The sequence below is a fragment of the Simochromis diagramma genome, unplaced genomic scaffold (assembly GCF_900408965.1).
Source record: "Simochromis diagramma unplaced genomic scaffold, fSimDia1.1 OVJJ01000216.1, whole genome shotgun sequence".
In the NCBI taxonomy this organism is placed as follows: domain Eukaryota; kingdom Metazoa; phylum Chordata; class Actinopteri; order Cichliformes; family Cichlidae; genus Simochromis; species Simochromis diagramma.
Window position 1 is genome coordinate 19,191,364 of NW_024386883.1, and position 22,955 is coordinate 19,214,318.

Here is a 22,955-nt window from a genome sequence, read left to right on the forward strand (position 1 = left end):
TTTATAATTTTATTCAAAATACATGTAAATTATTAAATTAATAAAACTCGTCATCACAGCAGACTGAATAGAGTCACTGAGTTTTGGACAAAGGGCTAAATTTATTTGTATTTTTTAGTTTTTTACTGTTATTATTTTTTCAGCCAGTTTTGTAGCAGAAGGTTCGACTGTCTTCTGTTAAACGCCCCCACTGTGGTTGAATTTTAAAAACACCTGCCTCTAGAGCGTCCCTGAACGCATCACTCAGGAGGAAGCGCTCAGTCCGGCTCGTCAAGAAGGAAATCTGATGGAAAATCAGATTTAATCAGCTGATGATGGATGATGATGGGAGCAGAGCCACTCATTGGCTGACCTTATGATGATGTAACTACCTGCAGTCCTGAGGCCTGAACTATGAAGCAGGGTTTGTGAGGTTCAGGATAATCCTGAAGTTTCAGTGTCATGAAGGTGGTTCACTTCTCAGCAGGCGAAGGTTATGTTTGACATAAGAGATCACCGCCTGCTGACCAATCAGATCTCTGTGTTTGATAGTAAGAGGGTCAAAAGTCTTTTCTCTCTACCTCAGGTGTTTCCAGGCCAGGTGAGATAGGTAGTCTGATGCCTGACCAGCATCTGTGCTTCTGATACTCTGATTGGTCATTGCCTGTGTCAGGATCAGTGAAGCCAGATAACAGAAAGAAATCCTGGCCTCGCCTCGTAGTTCAGGCCTCGGTTCAGGCTGAAGCTCCGCCCTGATGTTTCCTGCTAATTCTGTGTGAGCGCGAACGTGCAGGTCTGAACCTGCAGACGAACACAAACACCTCCCAGCTCCGTCTCAAACCTCATCCGTCCAGCTCTCTCTGTCAGAGTTACAGTCGGAGCTGATTCACTGTTTTCACCTGGATTTCATGTGTTTTTTCCTGTGCAGTCAGAGGACCACGTGCCTGAGGTGGAGGAGGCCATGATGGCTCAGTGCACAGAGAGGCTGCAGCAGGAGGCCTGCAAAGACCTCTTCAAGGACTGCACCAAGTAAGATTGCAGGGTTTTTAAGGACTCGTTTGCTGTTCTTTTGGATATATTTCCCCAGTTTAATCAGATCAGCTTTTTTAAGGTTTGATTAATGTGCTTGTTCGGACTCTCGCTCACCCCGGACCCCAGGAACATTAAGGTTGAGAGGTTTTCACTGGGCAAGGGGATACTACCAAAAAACACACATAAACAAAAAGTGACTTGTAACACAAATGTAAAACCTAAGTTGTTAGATAAATCAAAGAAATTAAATCTGAGACCCCCCCACACACCTTACAGTCCGGAGTAAGCAGCCCTGAGGCTGAAACAAGAATCCTCAGTCTGTTCAGCAGCACGGGTCACGAGAACCTGACCCGGCCTCCTGAAGCGCCCTAAGAGCCAAAAATCACACAAACAGGTGCGCTTCAAACTGGAAACGATACACCGAGTTACTTTAGTTTGATCTCAGTGATCCAGACCAGTGAAACCAGTCCATAACAAACTGTTTTCAAAGAAAATCAGAAAAGGAAACATTCAGAGCTGAGACCATTCGCCAACCAAAGACGTCACCAGATATTATTATTAGGAAACCCACGAACAGGCCGAGGTGTTATTTCCTGACTCTAATGTACATCTAATGACATCAGAGTTTACAAACCACAGTGGAAACCCATAAAACCAAAATAATATGGTTGTTGACTCAATCAGTACTTTTAACCTTCCCTTTCACTGCAGTTGAGTAAAGCTGGGATCCCCACAGCACCATTTACAAACTGGAGTAAGAAACAGTTTCCGTTTCAGGGTAAATAAATTAAATCAGCTGAGTCAAATGTATTCTTTTACCTCGAAATATTTAAAATACAACAGCTGTTCTTTTTGTTCACGCTTTCTCACAAAAAGCCTTTGAACTCTAGGACTCGTTTATGGCGTCAGCATTTACCTGATGATGGTCAAACACACGAGTAACGGCACCAACAGCTGACTCCAACAAAATAAGACGAGCAGCGTCAGACAGAAAGATGAATGTGCCGCATCCAGATCCTATCTCAACTCCAAGCTGCTTCACTTTACTGGGAATACCACAAGATCTGGAATATTCTGCTTCGCCTGCTGCCGCTTTAACCCGACTCTGTGGATGGGCAGTGATGTGCGTTTTGTCTCTGCGTCACAAAAAAAAGATTTCCCCCAGAATCTTCCTACTCAGACGCTTCATTTTATGGACACATGAAGGAAAATGTGATTACATCTACGTTTGAGAAGCTGCAGGTTTTCCGAGCGTGTGATGAGCTTGGAAACGAATCGGCGTTTGTTTGAACAATGCCCTGTTTGTGTAGGCGCGGCAGAGAAATTGCCACTTAATGTCAAATATAAGAGATTCAGTTGTGCAGATATGACAGACTTTATCCATTCTGCGTGAAATAAAACATCCCTTTGTTTCGAGGGTGTCGGCGTTAGCGCTTATCCAGAAATATCTCTGGTAAACATCGAGGGCCCTGCAGAGAAACCGGCAGCCGGGCTTTGATGTCGGCCCCGTGCGAAGTCTTTAAAGTCACAAGGCTCGAGTCCAACTGAAGTCAGAGTTCAGAGCAGCGTCGATTTTTAGAAGGTGATAAAGTCAACGGTTTTTTCAAACTTGTGTCCTGAGTGTTGTGTGTGTGAGGGGTTATGATTGACCCAGAGGAGGACCAAACGTCCGAAGAGTTCTCCGTCTAATAACGTTTGCTGGAGTGTTTCTGGGGTTTTTGTTACGCAACAATAATTCAATTCAGTTTTATTTATATCGCGCCAAACCACAACAACAGTCGCCTCACGGTGCTTCAGAATGTGAGGCAAAGAGCCGACAGCACTACAGAGAGATGCGTGACAATGAAATTCCAGTAATCACAGGTTCATTTTAAAGCCCTGAGTCTTTGTAACGTCTCCAGTATCGGTGGCTGTTTGTCAGGCTGCAGATGACGTAAAACAAAACTAACTAAAAAAAGGAAAAGAAAAGTTTGACTTGAGCAGGTTGTAAAATTATTGAATACATTTAATGCTGCTTCTCTGATGCGGTGTGCTAACAACACTCACATGTTGAGTAACGTCCTCTTCATCGCTGCGTAGGCGTGATGCAGCGCAGAGAGGCAAAATCAACACCGCGATCTCTGAACTGCAAATGTAAAGCAGCCATCGTGCGTCAACTTACAGCTGACAGTAGACCATTCAAAGCTCTGTGTGGGTCACTCTGTGGCTGCCCACCTGAGGGTAACCTGCAGTTCCTCTAACTTCCACCGGAGGCTTCCTGCAGGATGCATACAGGGCACCCAAGGATGAAACATTTATGGCTAACGCTGTAATTTAAAAAGCCTGTGCATCGAAGCAAAGTGTCATTGAGGACACTGATGACCGAAGAAGAGGTGTGTGCAAGAGAGGAGGTTTACTGGCAGACCTGCAGGATTTCAGGAGCATCCAAAACAGGAAATATGCAAACGGGTTTGTGATAAAACCACGACAGACCCAGCGATGTTTGCATGCTTTGCAGCATCTTATTAACAGTTGCTGTACACTCAAACACCTCGGCTGCAGCTCACAGCCGGACACATACCAACAACAACAAAACTAATGACAACAGCACAGCCTTTTGCACTGGCGAGGTGATTGCAGATGCCGTGCAGGTGCGTCCATCTCACCTGCAGCAGCATCACAGACCACGCCTCGCCACAGAGTTAGTCTGCACAGTACCTTTTTTTTGTCTGGCTTTTAGATGACTCGACTAGTCTGAGATCTCTCCGTTGTCCAGCCATCCGTCCATATTGCTTATCTGAGTGCAGGATGGAGCAGCACCTCCACCAGCTCATCCGCAGAGACAGTGAGGGACTCTGAAGCCAGACATGTTGTATCATCTCTGCAGCATGTCCCTCCTCCTAGTAGGGGTCTGCTGGGAGGTGTCCTACTCAGTGTCCTGAGCATGGACTGACTTCTTTCGATGTGGAGGACCATTAGCTCTGCTCTGAGCCCCTCTGAGTCGTTTAATCACTAATAAAGTGTCACCAGGAACATCCCAACTCACAACAAAGTCATGTTCAACTCGGCGGGTTTGTGGCCACATGAAGGGAATAAAATACCCGAAAATCCTTCATTTTCCTGAGTCCAGTGTGAGGTTCACCTTAACCCAACGAGACCAATCAGGTCACAGCAAACAGGAGACGCAGAAATAATTAGATTGTTGACTTAAATGACTTAAATGATCGGAGATCTCTCAGTGATGAAGCTGAATTCAGTGTGAAACTGACAGCTGTTGTGTTGTGTGTTTTCCAGACTGATCCACGACTACCTGAGCATGGCGCCCTTCGCAGACTACCTCGACAGCATGTACTACAACAGGTTCCTCCAGTGGAAATGGCTGGAGAGGTAACATTTAAGCATAAACACCAACTTTCTCCTTCTTTCTTTCTGCTCTCTGTGTGCAGCAACTTTTTCAACTTAAAAAAAAATAACTCAGGCGCTTTCAGAGGCACTAAATCCTCCACAGGACCAGTATGAACACGCTCAGCTGCTTCATCAGTGTCCTTCAATCTCCCCGGGGGGGTGAGAACAGTCTTTACAAACAAAATCACCGTCACACGTTTAAAAATCTGATTTGGAAATTGCTCAATGGGGATGTTTCACTTTTCTGTTGAATACTATGGGGTAGCTACTCGAACAGACAGCCTACAGGGGTTCTGCAGAATTTCAAGCAACACCCGAGGGCGTTTGCTCAATCATGCAGTGTGACCGAGCAGTGTCTAATCACGTCTTCAGAAATAAGAGATAAACGCTTCCACAGAGCTGTGCTGAGCGATAACAGGTTTACAGAAAAACAAAGGATGACAGTCTCTCCAAACAGCTCCAACGTGTCCTGCAAACAACTCTTAAATACCTGAAGCAAGAGCAGCGATTCACCTTCAGCTACACTTTTCTATTCCTGGATTCTTTGAGGTTTGAAGGTGGGTGTGGCTTCTGTGACATCATACACATCCTAGAACAGAAAAAACCCAACTGCTCCTGGCACAGGGAGTACTTAAACAACTGGACTTCCTATAAAAATCAAGCAGTCGGCCCCTGCTGGTTGGCTGAAAGAGACGTCCATGTTTTTATACACAGCAGATGGCGCTGTAGATCGTTTTTAAATCACACCAGAAAATAGACACAGCAGGGAGTCTCAAAGTGTGGGCCACAGCCCCCTGGTGGTCTATGAACGAACTGCAGTTTGGCAAAAAGAAACAAGTTTTTTTCCACTAACCAGTTCATGTTTTGGGAGGGCTGCAGCCTATCACAGCAGCCATACTGGACAAGTCTGTGGCAGGGCTCACACACTAGTATTTAATTAATTTGTTATCGCTCATTTGCAAGAAAAGTAAAAGGGAAGCTGTTTATAGAGAATTGAGATCAAGCAAATCTTTGTGAACCAACAATGAAAGAAGTTCTTCTTCTTTAGTCTTGTGTGTCACACTTTTTTTTAAGATTTCAGTGTGGCTTCCTTAGAAATGTTTGGTTAATTATGAAGCGACCTGCAGCTGCTCGAAGGACGCAGTGAAACCACTCAAGGTCACATCTGGCGACCTTAACTTTTCCCTTAGGATATTCTGTCACATGACTGCGCTGCCACTTTAGCACACAGTAATTGGAAGAAATAGTTTCTTCTTTCAACACTGAGAAAAATATCCACAAGCCAAAATCCAGACTTCCCACAGGGACTTCTCCTGATGAGGATTCCCAGGAAACACCAGGGTCCTGATTCCTGGTATTCAGCTGTAAGCGCGCTCTGATGAGTGCTTTGTTAATTTCTTTGTGGTGGAGTAAGCCGACACACAATGGCATAATGGCAGTTTTGTCAGGTTTGTTTGCTTCTCTGATGGTTCCCAGTCTCCACTTTGAAAACTTCAGCGATGCCGCAAACAAACTCTGGATCCTGCAGACTGTTTTGCTTTCATTGTTTAAACTTCTGCTCATGATGGATTAGCGGAAACAACACTCTTGTGAAACCAGGGAATCTTACAGGGATCCACGTTTAGCAGATATAAAACACGAGTCTCGTTTGTTCCAGCCTCACATGCCGTTTAACAGTTTTTTTTAAAGGGTTTAGCGTGATCGGTTTTCCGGGAACTGTGGAGGGTTGTTGACCTCAAACTTCTCAGTTCATCGACTGAAGTTTCAAGGACTAGCTCTGAATTCCTTCCTTTAAATGAGGCAAGATCATGAGAAATGAGCACCATAAGTGGAAGTTCTCTTTTAGCAGTAAAGCCAGGCTGCCGTGCTGCTGACTGACAGAGATTAAAGTCGTGGTCATTCAAGATGTCTCCACGCAGTTATCAGAGAGACAGCTTGAGCCAAGAAATTGTTTTACATAAAGCTGCATGTCATTTTTAGTCACTCTAAGAGGGCAGTAGAAAATTTAGCTCATTTATAGTTCGGAAATATAATTCACTGATTTGCTCAGTGTAGTCAAAAAATTTACCTGAAGTTGTTTTGCTCAGCAAGGCTAAAAGAATTATAGTCAGGTTTGTGCTCAAAAGATCAGCGTTGCTGCTTTACCAGGTATAACAATTAAGCTTAACATCCAGGCATCCATGAAAACAGGATTTATGAAATTTAACTGAGTTAGAAGTTAGCAGGAAGTTAGCTCGCTAGTTTGCACCCAAATATGAGATAGCATGCTCTGACTGAGACATTTCTGAAAAATTCAAACGTACAGCTCTGCTATCACTTCCAACATAAATAAAGACAGAAAACTAAACAGCAGTGACGTTTGTAGGGTTACTGAAGTTGGACGAGCTGGTATATAATGTTGTGCTACATGGTGGCTAGCGACACAGCTATGTTAGCATAACATAAACACAGTGAAGCTGGAGGATGAACGCTTTTTTCCACTTGATAAAAGTTAATGTGAGGGTTCCCGATGGTTAGGGACAAATGCAATCGCATGGCAGGATGCTGTAAACGGACCAAACTCCGGTCAGGAGAACAACTGAGATAATCCATCCACAATACGAGGTTAGTCATTCATATACTGCTGCATGGGCTGGGCTGGAGTTACATCGTAAGGTTTTAAAAACTGAGCTTTAAAAACACAACAGCCTTAATAAACACAGAGTAATTTAGGCCTGGAAGCAGGATTCATCACGTCATCACTTAAAGATAGCATGTGGGGTCCCACAGGGCTTAGACCTTGGACCTCTTTATAGAAATAAACTAATGACTGCCAGTTATGTCTCATTTAGTCCTGAAAAGAAAAAGTCCTCCCTGTACTTCTGTCTGCCTGGCATTAAAAACTCAATGACTTTTTGCAGTTTAACTCAGAAATATGATCAGAACAAAAACAAGGATTATAGTCTTATCCAACAGGGACACTCCCATCTTGGACTGCTAAGAACCAAAGTAAAGCAATCTAAACTTTATTCAGATAGAAAATAATTAAATGCCTAATGGAGATTGTGGTATTTTCATCTTGCCTTTGGTCTCCAACAAGATTATAAAACATAATACCTCAATTTCTTCCAGCCTGATCAGAGGCCAGAAACTGATAAATAAGCCTAAATTTGAGTAAATGTTCAACTAAAGCTACCGAGTCACAATCTGAATAAACCTCAGAATCTCTGCCTTTTATTAACTTAGGCAAAAAGACACAAAGGGACAAAACAAATCTGACATTTGGATTTAATTGGTGAACTTAAAGATGAACAAAATCTTTGTGCTTCAAGTAAGGAGAGAAAAGTGTCAGACGTGACGACAAGAAGGAAAGTAATTTTTCCCTGTCAGTACTTCTTAAAAGCTTCTCTCGTGCAGGCAGATTGCTCTCTTGCTGGAAAAACGAGACAGACCGACTAACTCAAGAGAAGAATACGCCCGCAGACTAATGGGGCTGATTTAGCAGGGCTGGGTAATGGCTGATAGTAAGCAGCTGATGATGCAGGAGTGCAGTCAGAGAGAGTGAAGAAACCTAAACGGGGAAACTGGCTCTCAAAGTAATGTCAATAATTTATTATTTGCTTCCCACCCTGTTAGCTAGCTGCGTCTCAATTTAAATCAGAAGCTGGATCTGTGATTGTTTTTCGCCTGTATGTGGAGTTGTGTTGTTTGTAAGCTAATGCTAGCTAGTGTTGCTCATTGTTGATGCTGGGAAATTAGGAAAGGGAATTGGACGTAAGCATCAGTGTGACTTTATCAACTTATCACATAGAAATCAGTCCACACGCTATTAAAGCCTAAAGAGAAAGATGGAGAAAATCTTTGAGTTTCATTAGAGTCTGTTCCAACACTGTCAATAAAAAGATATTAACACATTAAAAGTGAGGGCTACTGCACGTTTTAATATGCAGGGCAGCAGAGAGAGTGGTGCTTTTGTTGCTAGTAACTTTCCATATTCCTTGTGATTTCCATTTGAATACATCAGATGATTGTTGGCAGAGAAATTTGCCAATAAAAGCACCAAGGATGTCACATGTGCTTAATGCAAATATACACAACCCAATGCCAATTATTAAAAAATGCAAATGTGAAAAAAGAAATAGGAGAATTTTCATCCCATGGCTCATTAAGCAGTAAATGAGTCATCAGGTTTAATGAGCCTGTGCCCCAGGGCCCATTTAAATTACCCGGTTGGATGACCAAAATGCCCAAAAGGGCTGATGAGATGAGAGTGTTGATCCCAGGAGGGTCCAGATCAGTGGTGCTGGTGTTTATTACAGTGTGCGGTTCTCTGCAATCCATTTACCAACGACTGTCTGTCAACAGAAAAACTGTATTTCAAACCACTGCATTGTTCAAACAGGTGGCATGCAGAGCTGCTGGTATCTTATAGTTTTCACACAATAAGTCATTATTAAAGTAACGGTCACCTGAAGATCAAAACAAGACACTTAGGCTACGTTCACTCTGCAGGTCTTAATGCTCACATCTGATTTTTTGATCAAATCCGATTTTTTTTGTCTGCTCGTTCACACTACAAATGCGACAGCAAACGCGCTCTAGTGTGAACGCTCAAAGCGGCCGCATGCGCAAAAGAAGACGTCACACACAACGCGCTCTGTTTAGACCCAGACCAACAGTATTGTTTGACTGATGGCCCTTAATATAAAGACTTGTTTCTGACTTTACGTTTCACAATTTTGCTTTAAGTTATAAAGATATTTTGTTATTTACATTTGGCCTAATAATGATCCTTATTGCTGTTTTAGAGAAGCGGTGCTTCAAAGGATAGTTGCAGATTTCTGTCAGAATCTGCAGATTATACAGTACAAATGAAATGTTCACGTTTCTCCAACGTTTTCTTCTAAACAGTTTCACTGGATGGACAGGAAGTGTTCACGATGTATTCTCGGGCGCTGATAATTGGCGTCTGTCCTGTGTCAGTGACGTAAAAGACGGATTTAATGCGACTTGACCGTTCAAACAGCAGTCGCTTTCTAAAACAGATATGTATCGATTCAGTACCACATATGAAAGTGGCCCAGGTTGGATTTGTGCTGTTCACAATGTCATAGCATGATGGGATATGGGTCGCATAGGGTCAAAAAAGTCCGATTTGATGCGCTTTCGCCTGCAGTGTGAACGTAGCCTTATTTAATCTACTTTTATTAAACCAAAGTAATGGATTATTGTTAAATCAGATGTATTAAGTAGACACTCAGTGTTGATCACTTCTAACAAAGTTTAGATGATAGCTGTTAATTCAAGTTATCAATGGGTGATTAAAACCAAATATCAGTGGTTTTCTCTACTCCCCAGGAAAACTGACTATATAGCTAACTGATAGCTAGCATCTGATGTCAAGCTAATAGCTAATTAGCATTACCTTTGACAAAGAGACTAAGAGGACAAAAAAAATCAAACAAAAAAATTATTGACACATCCAATTAGAAAACAAATGAAATTTTAGCAATTTATCTGTATAAGCACTCATGCTAGCATTAGCCAACATTGGCTAGACAAAGACGAAAAGTTAAAATTGGTCCATAAAACCAAACAAAGAATCTCCACGACTTGAACATCTGACCAAACAGTTTTCTCCTCATAGTCAATTTCCTAACAGGCTAGCGAGGCTCTAATAGATAAAACTGGGTTTCTTTTAACTAATGATAGCCGATATGCTAATAGTAGCCTACAAACTGTTTGATAACCATAGTAGCAGTTAGCTGGCTATCTCTCTAATTTTTTCTCTTGACAAATAAAAAAATAAAGTAATAAAAGAAACGTGGCTGTTTTTCGTGTAACATGTATACGGCTCTTATGTGTCTGAAGTTAAAGTTTGTTTGCAATTCTTTGTTTTTCTTGATTGGAGACAAACAAACAAACAAAGGGAAAATGAGCAGACTTAACACTGCTTTTCTTTCAAGTTTTAAACTGGTTTTAAACTGGTTCAGCTATATCATCATTATAGCTTTCCTAAACATCCTTTTTTCATGTCATTTCATTTCTAAACACGTGTACATTGGTTTTTAAAATGGACGTTTATTAAAGTGAGTTTCTCTCTTTGTCAAACAGGCAACCAGTGACGAAAAATACATTCAGACAGTACAGAGTTTTAGGAAAAGGTGGTTTTGGAGAGGTGAGTACTGAAAGTTTTTGTTACTTTAATTATAATGTGTTATGTTGACATAATGTCATTAAAACAATCTTTCTTGGGCAGCTACAGTATATACAGGTAAAGTTACAAGAGTTAAAAGTTCAGAGGCTCTGCCCTCATTTGAGGTCAGTGAAGATTTGAATGAAAAGTTATGCATTGGTAAGTCAGAAAGTTCTAGACTTTAAGACATGTTTTTATTGGATTTAATCTCAAGCGTTAAGAAATCAGAGGCTGTAGATGAGTTTGTGGGTCCCAACACTGGCCAAAGAAACAGAGGGCAGAAGGAAAAATTGTCAGTTACGTTCCAGTCATTTAGATTCAGAGAAATGGGTGCTGTTTCACTGAGGTCAGACTAAAACAAATGCATTAAAACCTTTAAACGGTCTAATCGTGCAGAGGAGTTCAGTGTTCCTAATTCAATCTTGTCTTTGGCCCCTGAAATGAAGGACTTTATCGGAGGCATCTAAATCCTGTTACACACCACTGAATGGTGTCTCTGTGCCCTCTGTTCGTCTAATGACACGAGTCTTTTTTAATTCCAAACACTGATAGCTGATTAGGCGTATACGCATCAGGTCATGAGATAACAGGGGACATTAAGTCAGGGTCAGTTTTGTCGGTTCAGATCGCGGTGAGTCGAATTTACTGGAACCACAAGGAAGGTCGTGGTGAGGAGAAAACAGGGGACACCTTTAAGTGATACACAACGGCAATTCGGAGTGCTAACATTTTCTGACCGTCTTTGACCTGCATGAGGGGCTCTGGGGTCGTTCAGTGCCTCCCATCTGACCCCCTCAGAGTCAGCTGATTGCTTTTGTACAGTAACTTCAGTATATTTAATGAAACCATGCAAATCTTACCTCCAGGCTCAGAGGATGATCTGAGCACTGATACTACCAGAAGGAGGAGGACACTGCACTGAACACAGCTGGATGCTCTCCTCTGAAGTTTGTACAAGTTAATAAAAGGGACAAGCGGAGCAGACAATGAAGCAACAAACCGCAAAGATCCCACAACCCTCCGCGCATTCTCCAGAAAGAAAAACAATGTTTGATCCGCATCCAAGCTCCATGAAGCATGTCTGATTTAAATCCATTCCTCTGGTACAGTTTGGCAAAATCAGAACAAAACCCAGGGTTTGTTTCGGTTCTTCTGCGTCGAACAGTTTTACTCTGAATGATGTTGGATAAGATAACCATCATGTGTGTATTGACACTGTAACAAATACAATTATGTTGTATTTGTTACAGCGTCAAAAAGAAAAAGCTTAAATGTGGTTGTTTTACCACAGCTTGTGTTTCTCAGCCTGTCAGTAGTGAGTTGTTTCTTTACCTTAACACTGCTGCTGCCTCACAAAAGTCACTACAGCTGAGACATTAAGTTTCCTTTAACTGTGTGTTTATGTGATAGAATCCAACGTGAACTCGTTTCCTCCTCATTTGCTGCAGTTAATAGTTTGATATTTTTTTTAGTTTTCATGATTTTTTCAGTCAGTTTCCAGCGAGGTTTTGTAATGAAGCCCGTTTCCACCACTAAAAAAAAAAATGTATCTATAACTCGAAATTTCGAGTTATTTTCTCAAAATTTTGAGTTAATAAGTTGAAATTTTGAGAAAATAACTCGAAATTTCGAGTTATAGATACTTTTTTGTGTGTGGTGGAAACGGGCTTCCATAGTTTTGTTGGTTTTAATTTTTCTTTTTTAAATGATGATATTTTCAGGGATCCTAACGTGTCCTTTTTCTTCCACCCCGTCCTCTGCAGGTGTGTGCCTGTCAGGTACGAGCCACGGGGAAAATGTACGCCTGCAAGAAGCTGGAGAAGAAGAGGATAAAGAAGAGGAAAGGAGAGTCTATGGCCCTCAACGAGAAGCAGATCCTGGAGAAAGTCAACAGCAGATTTGTAGTAAGTATCTCATCTCAGCTTCAGATTCAGCTCGAGGGATCGTCGCGGTGGCAGTAATTAAAAGGCAGCGCTGAGGTTTTCAGCGTCTCTGCTGTGGTTTGATTCTCCACCAGATGGACTTCGTTCAGCTGTTATTTGATTTGGACGGCCGTCAGTCGGCTCGTCCGGGCTCTCGGGCCTACACCGTCTCCCGGGGTTTAATGCGAAAACTCACAGACGGCTTTAATTAACACATCTTAATCAGTTTGGAAATCTTTGGGACGAGGTTTTTGTGTTTATGTGTGCAGAACAGAACATGCTGAACTAAACTTGAAAGGATTACAGTTTTCAAAAGAAAACAGTCGACGGCGCCGACAAACTCAGAATCTCTGCAGCACGGCATCTGAGGACAGTGCGCACATTTTTGATGCAATTCAACGTCTTCGTTGCAAATACGTTTAAATCCTAAATGAAAACCAGCCACAGCATTTCCCCTGCATCAGTCAGTCGACCTCTCAGTGTCAGAGATCTTATTGGCTGCCTACAGATTCCACATATCTTCATCCACATGTGTGTAAGCAGCTGAACCTCAGGGCTATAGAGCAGCTCTCAGATCAGCTCGTCGATTTAGTCACAAACGGCTGAAAGTTGTGTGAATCATGCAAAGCCGCCCTAGAAGAGTCCATGAATCACTCCCAGCTCCAAATGCTTAAACACACGACTCCTGTCCATCTCCAGGTGAGTTTAGCGTACGCCTACGAGACCAAGGACGCCCTGTGCCTCGTGCTGACTCTCATGAACGGCGGCGATTTAAAGTTTCACATCTATCACATGGGTGACGCGGGTTTCGATGAGAAGAGAGCCATCTTCTACACCGCGGAGATCTGCTGCGGCCTGGAGGACCTCCACCGGGAGCAGATCGTCTACAGGTGAGCACCCGGACACCTTCCTCTCGTCTCATTGGCTCCTGCCTTTCTGCTCACTCTCTGTGTCTTTATCTTCTGCGTAGGGACCTAAAGCCAGAAAACATCCTGCTGGACGACCACGGTGAGTCCGATTACCGAGGAGGAGATATCGCCACCTCAAACATCATCAAATCTTTAATTCTGCACGTCTTTCAGTAACATTGCACGATGAACTTTTGCAGTACTTCCAGTCAGTGTTTGGAAAAATAAAAATATGGCAGGTGGGGGGGAGGAGGGTGAAAATGAGGCCTTGTTAAAGATCTCTGGGAAGCACCAAGTCATATTTATCTGACTCAAATACAGATTAAAAAGCATTTATGGTTAACGCAGCTCCGCTTCCACTCCAAGATTCACTTTTGCAGTTTCAGTGTTTGTTGTTAAACACCAGAGGGCGCTCTGACTCCAGGAAACTCGTCTCAGCCAGCGCCAGTCTCTGCTGACATCACTAACAGAGTGACTGAAGCTAAAGACAAACGCCATGAAAGTCTAAATCTGAGATTCTCCGTTTGCAAAAACTTGATGATTGATGGTTTGTTCGATGAATCTGAGCCTTCAATGGGAATGATTTCTAAACACAGTCCTGAGCCACCCCTCCTTTCTTTACAGTGAGCCAGACTCTGTTGTCACTTTCAAAGTTTCTTAAGCAATAGTTCTCCAGCTCGCTGAGCGTCGCTCAGACCTGGACCACTTTAACTCTGACTTTTCAATAATTCAATCTTAAAAAGAGCTCAAGGGATGAACCAGTGTTGTGTCCACATAACAGACACGTTTGCAAAGAACTCGCAGTTTGTTACTAACACAAAAACATAATTTGTTTCCATTCCTTTAGATAAATCAATAAAAATGACAGTCTGGAAGGTATTTAATGCCATTTTGCAGCAAGGCGCTTTTCATAGAGCTGTTAGCTGAAAACTGATCTCAGCATGCTAACATATACTGAGATATGTTGGACAAGTGGAGGAAAAAAGAAGCGGCAGGCCTACAAAACTGTCTACAGTTGATTCACCAGTGACTGAAAGTCTCAAGAAGTCAGAAACAGGGGCCTGTGTAGAGCGAGTGGACCACAGGAGGGAGCTTCGAGCAGATGGGTAGATGGAGTAAATCTTTAATTAGCCGATTATCCTCATGTGTGCTAACGTTTGTGTCTTCAGGTCACATCAGGATATCAGACCTGGGTCTAGCGGTTCATGTGCCAGAGGGAGAAAGCATCAAGGGACGAGTGGGAACAGTGGGATACATGTGTAAGTGACCTCTGACCTTTACTGAGCAAGTACATTTATGTGAGCACTGCACTAGAGTATGAAGTGCTTTCACATCAAACACATTTCAAAGGAACGTTAAATGTTTTTACCAACTTTAATTTAACACTGAGACGTTTCACAGTAACAAAGCTTTTACACTTAACACTCGAGTGTTGGGAAACATTTGGTTATTCCCATGTATTTGTACTCAGTTTATCTAGTTCAGGACTTTTACAAAGTGGTAATTGTACTTTTACTGTAGTACAAACATCCACCTTACGATCCAGATTTCTAATTTCTCTCCCACCGCCTCCTCGCTCCCCTCCAGCTCCAGAGGTGGTGAAAAACGAGCGGTACACCTTCAGCCCTGACTGGTGGGCGCTGGGCTGCCTGCTGTACGAGATGATCGAGGGCCAGTCGCCTTTCCAGCAGAGGAAGAAGAAGATCAAGAGGGAGGAAGTGGAGCGGCTGGTGAGGGAGGTGGAGGAGGAATATTCCAGCAAGTTCTCCGAGGATGCCAAGTCCCTCTGTAAAATGGTGGGTGGATGCGCCGGCGAGCGGCCAAATCAGCTTCTTTCTCTTCGGCGTCTTTAGCTCCCATCTGCCACCTCAGTCACGCCATCAGCTGACTGATGTTTTCTTACTCTGGTTTTTAGACTCAGCTTTTCAGAGTGGCTGAAACGTTGCGGCGAGATCTCCCTGCTCCCCGCGATTATTCGTAATCGTCCAATATTCCTGGATCCAGGAGGACGTGTGGATCCAGATTAGCTGTACCCAGATACATTCATCCCATTCATCCAGACTCAGAACCGAACATAAGACAACGTCAGCTCATAACTCCACGAGGCTGGGGGTGTGTCTCCCCCCAGAATCCAGCCTTCTTTGGCGTGAAAGGCAAACATTTTAAAACGCTGCACCACGTCATGGTCGAGGGCCAAATCACAAACCTCGTTATAAACATCGTCCCAGATTTTGGTGATTGGACGAAACAAATGACCGAATTCTCACGCAGAGAAACGTCCAGGGACACGACGCAGACGTGTGCGTTTGCCGTCTTCGCGGCGAGTCGTCCGTCTGCGGTTCAGCCATGTTTGCTGAGTCTGCTAACAAACAGAAGACGGAATAACCTCCCAACAGGAAATACTGCAGTTTGTTTTTGGTCATTGGTCAGATCTCCACCTGCATCTTTTTTTTTAAATGAAAGTCAGGTGGGAGGTTGATTAAGGTGAGATCTGTGGTTCACCTGTAGTCGGAGTTTATCCTGACTCATAATTGGACACCTGGAGGGCGAGTGCACACGGTTCAAAGATGGGAAATTATTGTCATCTCACTGCAGGGTTTCAGGAAAACCTGTTCCATGCTTAGGGAAAACAAGCTTTAGACGAGGGAACTTCCTCCTGAAGATCAGACTCACGATGCGTACAGACTGTGGAGGCCAGACAAGCAAAGCTGGTCACTGGCACTGTGTCTGCTTCGTTTTAATGAAGAGGGTAGCAAACATCCAGAACTCTTTGCCTTTGGCTGCTTTTCGCAGACACGTCATGCTTTGAATACAAACACACAGCTTCCTGCTAAAACTCTGTAAAACTGGTGGAAAATGAAACCCGGCTCAACTTTTGTCTGAGGCGTAACCGCTGATGCTTTAACGCCTGACCTGAAGCAGCAACTCTCCACCTTCTCTAAAGCTCTGCTGTGTTTTTAACCCCTCAGCTGCTGGCCAAAGATCCCACCGAGAGGCTGGGCTGCCTGGGGGGCGGAGCCACTGAGGTCAAAGCTCATCCCATCTTCCGCTCCATCAACTTCAAACGGCTGGAGGCCGGCATGCTGCAGACACCCTTCATCCCTGATGTAAGTCCAGAGCGAGCACACCGACCTTAAAAAGATTTTCATTTTTATCATGTAGATACTCGAAACTCAAAACTCGGCTTCTGAAGAGTCGTTGACAAGTTTGTGACTTGACGTTCAGGTACGAGCCTGAAAACAGGTTTGTTGGTGACCCGAGATGAAGTCTGAGACTCTTCATCCGTCACACATTCATTTTTGTTTCCCCGAGTGAAGACAAATGATGAGCTCTGTATCTGTCAGTGCGTACAGAGTTTGCCTTTATTTTGGAAGGTTCAAAAGTACAAAGTCACAAAGTTCAAAGGTTGGAAAAAAACCCTGAAATCCAAAAATAAACACGAGAAATCAGGAAGGACGCAGCGAGCAAATCAGGGATCATAAACAGAAGTCTTAACAAACAAGACTATTTATAGACGAGGCAGTGATGACACAACGAGGCGCATGAGGGAGCAAAGCACACAGCAGCTGACAACAGTCAGCGACAGGTGAAGACGAGGGGGAGGGGCAAGAAAATGTAAAAACTAGACTCGACAGCGTCTAACCAATCAAAAGGTGTTTCATACATCACATGACTCAAGCGCCACCTACTCCACAGATGGTGATTAAAAATCTATAAAAACATAAAACTGTTATAGAAGGACTTGTGATTCTTGTGAGTTAGTGCAAAATAAACATTTTATTCCACCCGTGATACTAAATACACAAGAAGAACTCAAAACATTAAATATCACAAAAATACCAAACTCAGTAACATCTCTGGGGTCACGTCATGTGGCTCGCTGGGATCAACGATGATTCTGTGATTCTGCCGTTAAGACTATCAGAGCTGTCTGTGCATCGTCAGCCAACGTCACAGACTAAGGCTGCGTTCACACTGCAGGCGAAAGCGCATCAAACCCGACTTTTTTGACCCTGTGCGACCCATCTATCCGATCATGGTGTGACAGTGTGACCGGCACAAATCCGATATTTTCAAATCCGATCTGGGTCACTTTCGTATGTGGTCCTGAATCGATACATATCTGTTTTATAAAGCGACTGCTGTTTGATGGTCAAGTCGCATTAAATCCGTCTTTTACGTCACTGACACAAGACAGACGCCAACTATCAGCGCCGGAGAAGACATCGCGAACGCTTCCTGGCCATCCAGTGTAGATGTTAGTGAAACTGCTGGGAAGACAACGTTGGAGAAACGTGAACATTTTATTTGTTCTGTATAATCTGCAGATTCTGACAGAAATCTGCAGCTATCCTTTGAAGCAGCGCTCCTCTAAAACAGCAATAAGGATCATTATTAGGTTATTTACATTATTATGTCAATAATTTAAAGCAAAAAGTGGGAAACGTAAGTCGAAGTCGTTATATAAGGCCAGCAGACAAAAATAATTTGGTCGGGTTAAACAGGCGCGTTTGACTTCTTTTGCGCAGGGCCTTGAGCGTTCACAAAGCGGTATTGCTGTCGCATTTTTGTTGTGAGAGCAGCAAACATCTTTGAGCATTAAGACCTGCAGAGTGAACGTAGCCTTAGCCCGGTGTGAGCCACGCTCACTTTATTCAAGCAGCAAAAAGCCTCCAATCACGTCACCGATCCAAACAAAGACAAAGGTCCGTCTTAAAGCCAGGCTGCACTAACTTAAGTAATAAAATCAATTTAATCACTTAAGTCTGGATGGTTTTGAGGTTTTCTGTGTCGTTACTTGATCTGATTCAAATGGCTGAATCACCTCGTCAACAAGTTCTCCAGAGGCCTGGTAACGAACCAATCATGTGACTCAGGTGTGTTGACCCAGGGTGAGATCTAAAACCTGCAGGACACCGGCCCTCGAGGCCTGGAGTTGGACACATCTGGCATAAAAGATCAACCGGATCCTGATCCGACCCTCAGAATCAGCTGATGCATTTTTTATGAAAGAAAGGAGGAACTGCAGATGCTCGGCGTGACTGAGGAGGATGAAATGGAGGCAGATGATCCTCGGTGGTGACCTCCAAAGGAAGCTGCTTAAAAAAGAAGATTCAGTTATTTTTTTATTCTGCATTTTTGAACCCTCATAGCTTCATAGGCAGTTTTCATGTAGATGTAAAAATGGATTAAGTGACTTAAAAAGCACCAAATGTTTGACCCACTCTGCCTGCTCTGAGGACCAAAGCTTAGAAAACCTACAGCGTGTGATGTCAGATACTGGCTCTATTAATGGAGCTGATTCTGAGGGGTCAGGTGGGACGACCTCGCTGATTTTGTGCGTTAGCCGATAATGCGAGAGCCAAGTATCTAATAATAACTCTGAGTGAGAGGCTGTACAATGAGAGCACTCCACAGCACCGTGAGTGCGTCTCCGAGGCCCTGGCGTGATTTCTGTGAAGCTGCTGCACGGCGTCTGTAACAGGAAGGATCCATACAGCAGGTTTCGTGTTGGGCGGGTACAGAGCGAGCTTACATCTAATCAAAGAGACGCAGAGTTTGGTTTCAAGGTGTTTTTCCCCTTCAGGTGTGCCTCCAAAAGAGGCCACCGACGAGGCAAACTGGCAGGTTGCAAAACATAAAAAGGAACTCAAAAGACTGAAGGCGCTGTCAGGGTGAAGCAGGAGCTTCCCAATAAAAGCCAAAGAAGACTGAAAAGGTAAACGCAGACTTGTGCTGGAGGTAAACAGAAGGTCTGACGAGGGGAGGGCGAAGACTCGGGGTGATGCACGTGGAAACGATGGCAAAGGCAGGAAGCCAACGTGGGGTCAGATAACTGGAGATGTTTGGACTTGTCTCTGCTGAGACTGACGACCTTATCGGCTGTGTGTTTGTGTGTTTCAGCCTCAGGCCATCTACTGTAAAGACGTGTTGGACATCGAGCAGTTCTCCACAGTTAAAGGGGTGGAGCTGGAGCCCAAGGACGAGTCTTTCTACAGTAAAGTGTCCACGGGCAGCGTTTCCATTCCCTGGCAAAACGAGGTTAGAGACTCACACTCGGCACACTCCTGCTGTAAAAAATGCAGGAAAAGGAATTTGTTCTCCTGATGATGTTACCACCAGCATCATGATTTTTAGAGGTTTTGACATTTATGACTAACAGCAGTGAGAAAATGTTAAACATGCTGCTGCTGCTCCATCTCAGTAGGAGGAGGATAAAAATACCTAATTGGAAAAACACAGTCCTCAGTTTGTCGTTGCGCACACTGTTCACCCGAGAAAATGGTGACTGTTAGGAAAAGTCGCCTGACCTTTAGAGCAGATTTCAGTTTAAAACATAAATAACAGATAGAACAAAACATAAAAAGGGACTCAAAAGGCTGAAGATGGGACTAATTAAATTATAATTGATATAAGATTACATTTGTTTTAAGTACAGGAAAGTACATTCAACAAGCCAAAAGCACCAGCACACGAGTTCTTGCAAAGACAGGAAGTTACAGGATGGTTCACACTCCCCCAGTAATTAGATGCAGTGCTCAATTTCCAGAGAACCGTGGTTACACGAGTAACCAAACATTATATTTGTTCTTTCGAAAAACAGTCTTAAATGTAAAACATGTTACAGAAATCAAGCACAGCTTTAATCAGGGAGGCCGTAAAGTCAGTCCAGGCTGCTTTGCAACCCACCTTCATCCCTTTTTCATGCCATGTCAAACCTGCCAGATCTGTCGCCACCTGCTTCACTAACGGCTGCTGTCCAGAACAAGTCGAGCCTTTTGACCATGTTAGTGGTAAAAAGAACAAACTCCTAACTGCCCCGTGTTTTTGCACAGGTTCTGAGATTTTTGTGTTTTTCTCGGCAGATGATCGAGACAGAGTGTTTCACAGAGCTCAACGTTTTCTACCAGGACGGGGCGGTTCCTCCTGACCTGGACTGGAGAGGACAGCCGTCTCCGACACCCAAACAGGGACTCCTGCAGCGACTGTTCGGCAGAAATGTGAGCAACCTCCCTCACCTCCAGAACATCACCGCTCTTTTATTTACCAGCATACATCAACACACGCGAGCTGTGAGCTAGCACAAAGTACACTAAACTGTGTAGTGTAAGCTAACTCGACAGACGGACGTCAGTAAGGCGGAGTTAATATGGTAAAACAGCAAGATGGTAAAAAACAAAAAAGACCAGTAAATACATACAATACAAATACATGAATAAAATTTAGTCGATAGAAAAATGATCTGCATTCATCTGTGAATGACAGTAACATCGGTGCTCTCTTCCTCCCCCTGCAGGACTGCTGTGGTAACTGCAGCGACAGTGACGAGGAGCCCACCAGGCTGTGACAAACCACACACATACCATCTGATTTGTTTACAACTTTTGCACATTTGTATTTTTACGGTAGTCCTATCTAAATGTCAGAATGTAAATTTTCATCATAGCCATAATGTTTAATGTTATTTAAAAGTGTGAAATATCTGCTGTTTCAAATCAGGAGGCGGAGACAGAAAATGAACTCTGGTTTTTTTTGGTTTTTTGCCTTTTATTTTTAGTTTGTTGTTGTCATTTGTCCAGGGAAGACTTTGCTTTTGTTTTCTTCCACTCACACACTGAACTGAGGGCTGCTTCTGGCTGCGAAGCAGCTCCACTGGAACAAGCGCCTGCTGTAGAAGTGCCTTGCTTGAGGGCACTGTGAAGTGAGGACCGAACATTCCTCCATGTCTTTGTCCAGGGAAACTTTCAGCCTGTGAACTGTGACCACTTCTTCTGCCCTCCATCCTGCTGAGACGAACCTCACCGCTTTTTTATTCTCTTGTTTGCGAGCTGGGACATTCAGGGTTTGAACATTTGGGTTTTTTTCAGAATTTTTCGATGGATTTCATGAGACAATCGACTCCTCGTGTGTGTCAGCGCAGCTTCAGTCACTCTTGTCAGTAAAATATCAGTTTTCAGATGTGATGGGAGATGAGCCGTCCAGTTTTAACAGAAACTCTGAGATAGAAATGATCACCCTTAATCACTTCTGGTCACTCAGAGCTGCATTGACCAACACACCTTATTGTGCCTTCATTTCACTCACTCTGGTTTATCCTGGCGAGGTTTGGAAAGCAGCTATGATTACTTCAGAGCAGCAGCAAAGAAAACTGTTACACCAGCTCTGGTAGTTTCCAAACTGCCACCTTTAACCCCTGATAATAACAACAGTCAGCCCGGGTTTCGTTTACCCACCAACACATCTGGTTGTCCAAAGGTTTTTTTTTTTTCTTCAGTGGCATAAATGTTGTGTTTCAATCACAAGAGTCAGCATGAATGAAACTCAACATGTCACAAAGATCTACAATGATTATGATTGATTATCTAAATAAAAGATGACAGTATATGACTGAAGACCAGGTGGATACAAATCTGAATTAGTTGGTAAAAATTAAACTACAAAATTATGACACAAATAGTTACTACTTATTTTGTTGCATATCGCGAGACAAGAGAAGGCTTGTGTGATTGTGAAGGAAACTAAAATCATCATGTAGGCCAATGACACACTGATCTACGTGCACCGGGTCATGTTACAAACTGGCTGTGCTGGCAGCCGGTGCAAGCTGCTTTGCAACCCCCCGCCAAACCCAGATCCTGTCACTGATGCTGTAGCTCCCAGACCAGACTCATACTGCCAAATATAAAGCGCTGCAGATAAAACAATGAGGCTTTTTTCTTTTCGTCCCAGTGTTTAGTGCTGCAGACTGCGTTTCTCTCAGGGTTTCTGCTGCCTCCAGTTGCTCTGGGTTCTTTCTACTCAGTCCAGACTCTCTCAGTCACTCTGAAACTGAAACGACAAGAATAACTGAAGCTTTGGGGTCAAACCCTGAGACTGAAGTTGGACGGTTACAGTCAATGGTTTTCTATCTCTAAGCTATTAAAATGAAATACCTCTGAATGTACAGACTGGCTGCCATGTTGTTTCTGCAGAACGACCTTTAGGACAACAGATGCAACTAGACGCCAAAGTCTCACAAACATCCGTTTGTTTCTGCTGTTATGTTAATCCTCCGTAGCGGATGATTTTGGAAACCCTCCTCTTGGCTTACAGGCTCCAGAATTAAAGCTGTACCATAAAATACGGTCACTTTTTAAGACTTTCTTCACCAAGTTTTATAAAAGAAAACATGATTTGACACTTTGCTCTAGTCGTGTTTCTCAGTCTGTGCTTGTCTGTATTTGGAGCACTGAGCTGTTATAATTATGGCTCCGTAAGTATCCCAGCAGACCAGACAGGAAGTGCTCTGTGATGGGATGGACCTCCATGACCCCTGACCCGCTGACCTTTTAGTGCGCCTGATATCTCTAATGTTAAAAAATAAATGGAATTTTCCTTTAGCCAGTCAGATAGTGAGATTGATCACTGAGGTGAATCATGACCTTATCGTGTATTAAATGCAGCTAAGTAAACGCCCGGGCATGCCCACTGTGCAGGAAAGGCAAACATGAGCGTGACTGATGGTTTCTTCCATAAATCTCAGACTTCAGTGGGATCCTGCTTACACGACAGCAG

The 22,955-nt window shown here is 43.5% G+C and overlaps 1 protein-coding gene across 1 annotated transcript in view; it reads left to right on the plus strand.

The window, feature by feature from the left end:
• The window catches only part of grk6 (G protein-coupled receptor kinase 6), a 48,119-nt gene extending 25,541 nt beyond the window's left edge, over positions 1-22,578 (plus strand). Inside the window, exons 5-16 of the mRNA XM_040032566.1 lie at positions 908-1,008; positions 4,285-4,377; positions 10,489-10,552; positions 12,334-12,474; positions 13,192-13,382; positions 13,463-13,500; positions 14,570-14,659; positions 14,988-15,196; positions 16,370-16,507; positions 19,305-19,442; positions 20,267-20,401; positions 20,698-22,578. Of these exons, the coding sequence (XP_039888500.1) occupies positions 908-1,008; positions 4,285-4,377; positions 10,489-10,552; positions 12,334-12,474; positions 13,192-13,382; positions 13,463-13,500; positions 14,570-14,659; positions 14,988-15,196; positions 16,370-16,507; positions 19,305-19,442; positions 20,267-20,401; positions 20,698-20,748 (1,389 nt within the window). The 3' untranslated portion in view covers positions 20,749-22,578. The remainder of the gene's footprint in view (positions 1-907; positions 1,009-4,284; positions 4,378-10,488; positions 10,553-12,333; positions 12,475-13,191; positions 13,383-13,462; positions 13,501-14,569; positions 14,660-14,987; positions 15,197-16,369; positions 16,508-19,304; positions 19,443-20,266; positions 20,402-20,697) is intronic.
• Positions 22,579-22,955: the final 377 nt, after the last annotated feature.